The sequence below is a fragment of the Arachis ipaensis genome, chromosome B6, assembly GCF_059453495.1.
Source record: "Arachis ipaensis isolate K30076 ecotype BB chromosome B6, ASM5945349v1, whole genome shotgun sequence".
Classification (NCBI taxonomy): domain Eukaryota; kingdom Viridiplantae; phylum Streptophyta; class Magnoliopsida; order Fabales; family Fabaceae; genus Arachis; species Arachis ipaensis.
Genome location: NC_142441.1, coordinates 19,083,861 through 19,092,018, shown reverse-complemented (window position 1 = coordinate 19,092,018; position 8,158 = coordinate 19,083,861). Strand labels below are relative to the sequence as shown.

Genomic DNA, 8,158 nt, shown 5'->3' with positions numbered 1-8,158 from the left:
CAAATTTCAGTGGTATACATAAAGTAAAACTTATATATAGTCTTGGGCTCAGGGCTCAGCAATCATTAAGTTGATGTACAAAAACGCGGTATTGATAATACAGTCATAAACAATACGCTGGAAGGAAAACTTCAACGACGAATGAATCTCGGTCCTATTCGCCTAATTAATTACCTTGTGGTGTCCCATTTGCATTTTCAACTCCATATATATATAAAATAAGGTTTAATTCTACCACTGCCACTTTCATTATTCAAGAATAAATAAATGGACAAATTATCTAAATACATCGAATTAGTTTGGAATTGATTCAATTATAATTTTTTAAAATAGCAGATATATTTATAACTTTTTATGTAAACTACTACAAAGTATAACGATTTTTAACTTGCATGTCATCTGTTATAGGTAGTATGGTAAAAAAGTATAAAGTAAAAATGCTAGAAAGCGTAGTGATTTCTAAAAAATATGTACTATACATAAACCAATATAGTAATTTATGAAAAAAATAATGGGTAGAATAATTTTTGACAATGCACCTGTAGCGGATTAAAATTTTAAATTTTATATTTTTTTAATAAATAAAAATTTAAGATTTTTACTATCATTCAATAAAATTTATTTATTTTTACATGTCTATACTCTATATACTATTGATTATATTTATAAACTTTTTCTATTTTATAGAACAAAAAAGTTAAATTGTTTTCTTAAACACTCTCAAAAGATAATAAAAATAATTTTTTAATATTTTTAAAAAATAATTTTAAATATATTTTTTATACATATTTATTGTTACTTTTAGAATAAAAATAAAATTTTTCAATTTTACCACAATAATTTTTTGTAAGAATAAATTATTTGGATAAATTAAACTTTTAAAATTTTAAAATAATATATTTTCAAAGACAATTTTTAAGAATGAATTAATTTCTTTTAAAAACAAACAGTTGAATATTGTACTTTTATTATTGTTTAGAATAAAAGAGTAATGTATTCTCTATTTTTTAAGTAAATAAAGGTGATTGTTATTGACTTATTGTGCTTAAAAAATAGTATCTAATTTATTAAAAAAATAAAAATTAATATTTAATTTAAAAATTATAAAAATAAATAAATTTTAAAAATTTAAAATTTGCTATAAAAAATAAATTAGACAAAATTAGATACCAATTCATAAACATTATATAATTAATCAAAATAAAAAATCAAAAGAAGATAAAATAATGCACCACTATGCAACACTACCTTCTATTCTTAGTTTAATGGTATTTTTGTTTTTTATTTGATAAATAATCATATTATTATTTCAGCAGTCAAATGTTAATTATATTATAGCTATCTTTAATTTTGCCAACAAATATTGATACAGATCTAATTATTAAATTTTACATTTTTAAAATTTTTTTTTAAATTAACAGATTAATTTAAACCTTTTTAACCATTCCACCGTAATCTATTTGAGAGATTTGGATAACATTAATGTATATCCATTAGTGGTTTATACATGAAGCATGGACACTTTTTCGATTTGGCGTGTCTGCATATCAGATACAGCACTCATAAATACTCGTTCGACACGCATGTCTTTTGTGTTTAACCGTGTTTTAATAAAAAATAAAAAATTCTTCTTCGGACATATTTAGACACACCTAAATACCATCATATGTCAGTGTGTCCAGCCTTATTTTTAACATATATTTTTGAAATGAGTTTAGAAATAATATATATTATTAATTTTAAAACAAAAAATATTTTAAATACTTTATATAATTAAAAAATGTTAAAAATAATTTAAAAAATATATTTATTTATTAATATCAATAAAACACTAAAATATTATTATAATTTATCTAAAAAATACATTATATTTTATATATATACCGTGTCCCCGTATTCTTGTGTGTCCGGGTGTCCTGTATCGTGTCGTGTTCTGTGTCTGTGTCAATATTCGTACATTATAGTATAGTTCAGATTCTTTAAAAACTGCTACACCCTCTAGCGATTTTTTTTTTTTACACTTTTTTCATATAATATGTACTATTCTTCAGCGATTTACATAGAATTAAAAAAATTGTAAATATGTAAATTGTTTTAAAAAGTTACAATTGAGTAAATTTAAAGTCTAATTAATTTATTTATGTTATTTGTAGTTCTTAAGTAGTATCTTTTAGAAAAGTGGTTTGATTTACAGTATCAAAATTAACATCATCTGAGCTATTCTGTAAACTAAATAAAAATGGCACAAGTAGTTTGTACTTCTACCAACGCATGTGCATGTTTATGTTTTAAATATTTACTGTATATCTGTCTGTATCTACCTATGTATATATCTAAGGCCTTAATAAATGAGAATTCCATACACATCCAAGTTAGTAAATACTAAATAGTAAATAGTGAATTGAAGAGTTGATAAACAACAACTCAAGAGTAGTCCCATTGGAACGGATAAGTATCCACATCAACGTAGGCATTACGATGCCAGATTACGTTACCAACATCGTCATTTTGTTTCTGTTTAATCATCACTTTTAGTGAATGAACGAATGAATGAAGTGACTATTGCACATTGAATAATTAAGAAAGAAGGGATTTGTTATTGGCAAGTCAGAGATTTCAGTAGTATGATGGCAAAGAATCTTCGATCCCCCTTCGTCGTTGTTGCTGACTCCTTACGTGTGTGCCCTCCCCATTGGCTTTGATTTGAAATGGTCATCACTCTCGTTTTATGCACTACTATTTTCTTATGTTCATGGTCCCACATCGAGGGACCACGTTTGTGGAAAACTAAGTGAGGTTGGACAGTCAAAACTATGTTCACACTTCACACTTATTTATATCCCCCTTTTCGCCTCACCTTCGCTAAGCATTAAGCAAGCCCCTTATAACCTTCATCACTCGCTCATTTTCTCACAACCTTAATTTTAGGTGCATCAAAAAGTGTTAGTGTCATTCCATTGCATCTTTTGAACACAACATTAGCATAATGGAATATACTGAGAATGGGGAACATGGTCTCATCAATGAACTCATCCAAGGGAAGGAGCTAGCAAAGCAGCTATGCAATCTCCTCTCTTCTTCTTCTTCTTCATCATCCAAAGAAATCTTAATTGACAAGATACTTTCCACCTATGAGAAAGCCCTCACCATGCTCAACTCTGACTCCACCATTACCAATCTCATTAATTCCCATTCTTCTTCTTCTTCTATAAATGGGAGCCCTTCAAGGAGTGACCTCATTGATAATGATGAAGAATTCAAGGACAAACCCCCCCTCAAGAAGAGGTAACTAATCTCAACAAGTTACTTTTTTCTTTACTTTTTGAGATTCCTAGATTGATAGAATTGAATTAGAGTCTGATTCCACCTCCCATTACAGGAAGACTATGCCCAAATGGACAGAGAAAGTGAAAGTATGTTCAAAAACAGGACTTGAGGGATCTTTGGATGATGGGTATAGCTGGAGAAAATATGGACAAAAGGATATTCTTCGAGCCAAGTTCCCAAGGTTAGAATCTTCACAATTCTTCTTTCTTTTCTCTTATTTGTTTCCTTGAGCATTCCTTTGTGAATTCCCCAAAATCTGAAACCATTGATTTTGCATTGCAGAGGATATTACAGATGCACATACAGAAATGTACAAGGGTGCCTTGCAACAAAACAAGTTCAAAGATCAGATGTAGACCCAACAATGATTGAGGTGAACTACAGAGGAAGACACACGTGCACCCAATCTAAGCATTCCAACAAAGCGTTTCCATCAAAAACAATGTTGCCAGTGTTGGAGAAGAACCAATTCCACAAGTTCCAAAACAACCAACCTCAAAAGCAGGAGAAAATGGAACAAACCCAAGAGGAAATTTTCAACTTTGAACCAAAGCTTGAGTTGGACACTAACACCAACATCACAACCAAGGATGATGATATCTTCCCATGGTTCTGCTACCTTTCTCCTTCAATGGGATCCGAAAACGGTGATAACGACATGTTGTTATCTGATTCCATGTTCTTGGAAAGCTTTTCCTCTGATATAGCATCATTCATATCACCATCAACTTCAGAATCAGACCTTTTCTGTTTATCACCATGCCAATTTGGAAGCAGCAATAATAATGGAATAGTCCAATCCTCAGAATCTGATATAACTGAGATACTTTCAACTCCAACCTCAGTAACCAATTCCCCAATCATGGATTTCGATATGCTGCTTGATAAAGTGGATTTCGACACCATATTCCCTTCCAACACAACGGAATATTCTTCTTCATGAAATTTGCATACATAGTTTAGAATGTAAGAAACAACATAGAGCATGTTTTGGTACAGCTTCTTTCCAAAAGGGAAATACTAATTTCTCTTTTTTTTCTTTCTTTTTTTTTTTCAAGAGCTATTTCATAAGCTTTTGATTTTGAATTTTGAAGCTAAAATAAGCTTGTCCAAACATGCACATAGTAACTGTTTTGAGTTTGTAGGAAGACGATGGACATCATAAGTGATGTTGATAAATCAAAGGAAATGAAGCCACCCTGTGATGTTCCCAGTTTAGACAACATTTTCTTTTTCTTTTTCATTTTTATATTGGCAGTGTACTTGTGCATTTTTCTCACTTCCCTTGTAATTTGGTTCATATGTGAAATGGATGGAATTTTTGCCTCAAATACTTTTGCATTTATGATCAACATCTTACCAAGCAAATGCGACCAACATTTGGACAAATGGTAATCATACAACAGTTACATAATTTTATCTCTCACAACTACTAATTCAGTAATCAGTAGATTTACAATGTACTGTTGCATAAATTGAAAAACTATATATTATCCACAACTAAATAACAAAACTAAATTATCCTCTAGTTTTTATGTTTAAGAGTGTGTCTAGATGGGATAATTAAAGGAGAAAAATAATTTGAGAGAATATTTTCAATTTTTAATAGCAAAATAAGATGCTTAGATAGGTTTTAGGAAGAATTTCAAGGTTCAAGAGATTTTAACAGAAATTTATTTATTAAGAATGAGGAATTTTTTTGCTTTCACACAGTATTTTTTAAGTCCTAACATATTAAGGATTAATTTGTTGTGAATTTGAATTTTATTTAGAGTCTACCGCGGTTGTTACATATTTTTTAAGTCCTAACATATTAAGGATTAATTTGTTGCGAATTTGAATTTTATTTAGAGTCTACCGCGGTTGTTACATATATAAGGTATGATTTGAACCTCCAACACTTTGTTAACGAACAAGTGAGCTGACAATTCAACCAACCTAAGTTTGATAAGAATAAGAAATCTAAAATCCCAAAAGACAGAGATAGATTCGATCCTTTCAACTTTTTTCTCATTTGAGAAAATAAAGTGTGATTTCTCACCGTATATTTTATAAGCGAGACAAAAAAAATATTAAAGATAAAAGATTAAAAATTATATTTTACATTCTCAAATTTAAAAAAAAAAATTGAAGGATCTATTCCAAAAACAATAATTTCAATTTCTTTCTTTTTCTCTCTCTCCTTCAAAATGTATTTAATGCATTAACACTTTAAAAATAGAAAAAATAAATAATAAAATCAATTATATATTTTATGAATTAAATAATCTATCTTTTTCAAACAAAGCTTAATACAGTTGCTTTCACACAAAAAATTAAATTAAAAAAATTAATTATAACAGAAAAATCTTTATATATTCAACTAAAAATGTCAACCGAATAGGACGGAAGTAGGGGCCTCTCCATGTCTTCGAACCCCCAAAATCTCCTTGTGCTTGCCCTGATCCTCGTTGTGGGAATAACTGGGTTTCACCTTTATTTTTTGTTTTTCCATAGTCTCCATAAGAATTCTCATTCTCCACCTTCCTGTATTCTTATAAAAAAAATTTAATAAAAAACTTTATAAAATAAAAAAAAACATATAATACATAAAAACATCATATAAATACATTTTGTCTAAATTTTAAAATAATAAATTAATTAAATTTAATATCCAAGTCAAAAAAATAAAATAATAACATAATATAAAAAATAAAATAAATACTCTAACAAAAATATATATAATAAATGAGATTATTAAAATACCTATAATAATAGCTAAAATATTAAAGATAATTAAGTAAATTCGTATTATTCGGAGATCATGGAGACGAGGTGGGATTCCCGCTTAGGTCCCTGCAATTGTCTCGAAAAAATTTCTATCCCATTCCTATTCTTGCAGAAAAAATTCTCCATCTTCGAGTCCTCATTTGAGGCAATACTTACAAATATCTCTGCGTTTTCGAAAAGTTTTGCTACCCTTATATTTAACATATAAAAAATTTAAGAATATATCATCTAAACACGCCCTAATATATAAATAAAAAGGTTATATTATTTTTTAGCAGATAAATATCTGTAATGTCTTGAATTTTTTTTTAAAACCTTTTACATTTGATTTCTTTTATTATTATCCAACTCTCCAATTTTATCAAAATTTCTATACTACCCTTATTTCTTTTACCAAATCCTAATCCTAATTAACACCCAATTATCCCTTTACCCCAAAGAAATCCTAGCCCCCTTTCTTTTTCAGCAACACACACACACCTAACAGCAGCAGCTGGGAATGAAAGAAAAAAAAAAGAAAGGAAGAGGGGAAGAAGGAAAGGGGGAGAGCAGAGGGGAAGGGAGACCGGTGAAGGAAAAAGAGAAGAGGGAGGAGGGGGAGTGGTGGGTGTTACTGTCACCGTCACCGCCGCTGTTGACATGAGAAGAGAGGGAGATCTGAGAGAGTGATATCCGAGAGAGAGAGAAAGGAGAAGATGCAGCGGCGCTGGTGGGCCTCGTCGCCGCCGTCACTGCACTTGCCAAGTCGCCGTTGCGTAGCCGTCGCCGCCTTGCTGCTGCTTCGCCGCCACCACACTCTGCCACGTCACCGCCGAACTCGCCAAGCCGCCGTTGCACACTAGAGGAAAGAGAGATCGAGCAGAGAGAGAGAGAGAGAGAGAGAGAGAGAGAGAGAGAGAGAGCAGTGATGCTGCCGTCGCTGTTAGGGCTGTCGCGGTGGTTGCCGTCGTCACTGAAGGAGCTCGTCGCTGAGCTGCTGTGTCGCTGCCGGAGGAGAACTCGTCGGAAAGCTACTGTCCTATCCGACCATGCTTTATCCTCCATTCTTCCTCCACTGGTTCTGCCATTATCCTTGCCCTTTGAAAACGTCGTAGGAAGCGTTTCACACCTCTGTCAGTTCTGTTTCACCACCGTTCTAGCCTGGTTAGTGGTTGTTCTGTTTTGTTTCTATTTCCGCTACTGTTTTACCACATTTGCTGATGTTGTCGTCGTTGCTCTACTTTTAGCCGTTTGTCACTTCTGTTCTGTTGTGCCTCTGTTCGCTGTTTTGCTTGCCTATTGGAGCTATGGCTGCCTCCGTTCAAATTTTGTGCTCTTTCGTACCCTTTAGTTTGGTACTCCGGGTTTGGTATCTTCAGTCCCTTGAGACTAAGTTGTGAGTAGACTTTATATTTATAATTATTTGGCTTTACATCTATAATTATTTTGATATATGCTTCTTGAATTTATGACTATACTTACAAGTTATGAACAAAAGATTTGAATTTATTTTAATAATGGATTTATTAGAACTAAATATTATTTTTGTGAAATTCGAATTTTTAATCTGCACATGAGACTATATACATGTTTGATGAAGTTTTGTATTATTTTAGAATATTCGATTTAATTGAATATGTGTTTTTGAAACATTAAAGTATTGTGAATACTCAGTCATATACTATGAATTTGTAAAGTATATTTGACATTTCATACGACTGAAAAGGATTTTTGATAAGAGAGTATTATTTTATTTGATTTGATACTGTATATATTTGAAAGATCAAAGATTGGTTGTATTTGAAATTATATGTTTTGAATTGGTTTGGGAGGCTCGTATTAGAAAACCGTAGTTAACGGCGGTTATGACGTTAACCTAGATGCATCTGGCTCAGACCTCAGCTAGTAGGGGCGTTGCTAGCCTAACGTGTAGGCCACACGTTGGATCTGTTATTCCGTACGGACACACTAGAGGAAAGGGCTACCCTTAGAGGTGGAGCCGCCCAAGTGTGGACTATTTGATTTGATTTCTGTATGAGAACTCCCTTATTGATTCACTTATTCATATAAATTATTATTTTCT

General features: G+C 31.4%; 1 protein-coding gene across 1 annotated transcript; it reads left to right on the top strand.

Moving 5' to 3' along the window:
• The first annotated feature begins 2,861 nt into the window (after positions 1-2,861).
• LOC107645712 (putative WRKY transcription factor 41) lies at positions 2,862-4,658 on the top strand. The gene is made up of 3 exons (XM_016349793.3): positions 2,862-3,285; positions 3,380-3,508; positions 3,610-4,658. The coding sequence occupies exons 1-3, from the start codon at positions 2,987-2,989 to the stop codon at positions 4,268-4,270; spliced, it is 1,089 nt and encodes a 362-aa protein (XP_016205279.1). The 5' UTR covers positions 2,862-2,986; the 3' UTR covers positions 4,271-4,658.
• Positions 4,659-8,158: the final 3,500 nt, after the last annotated feature.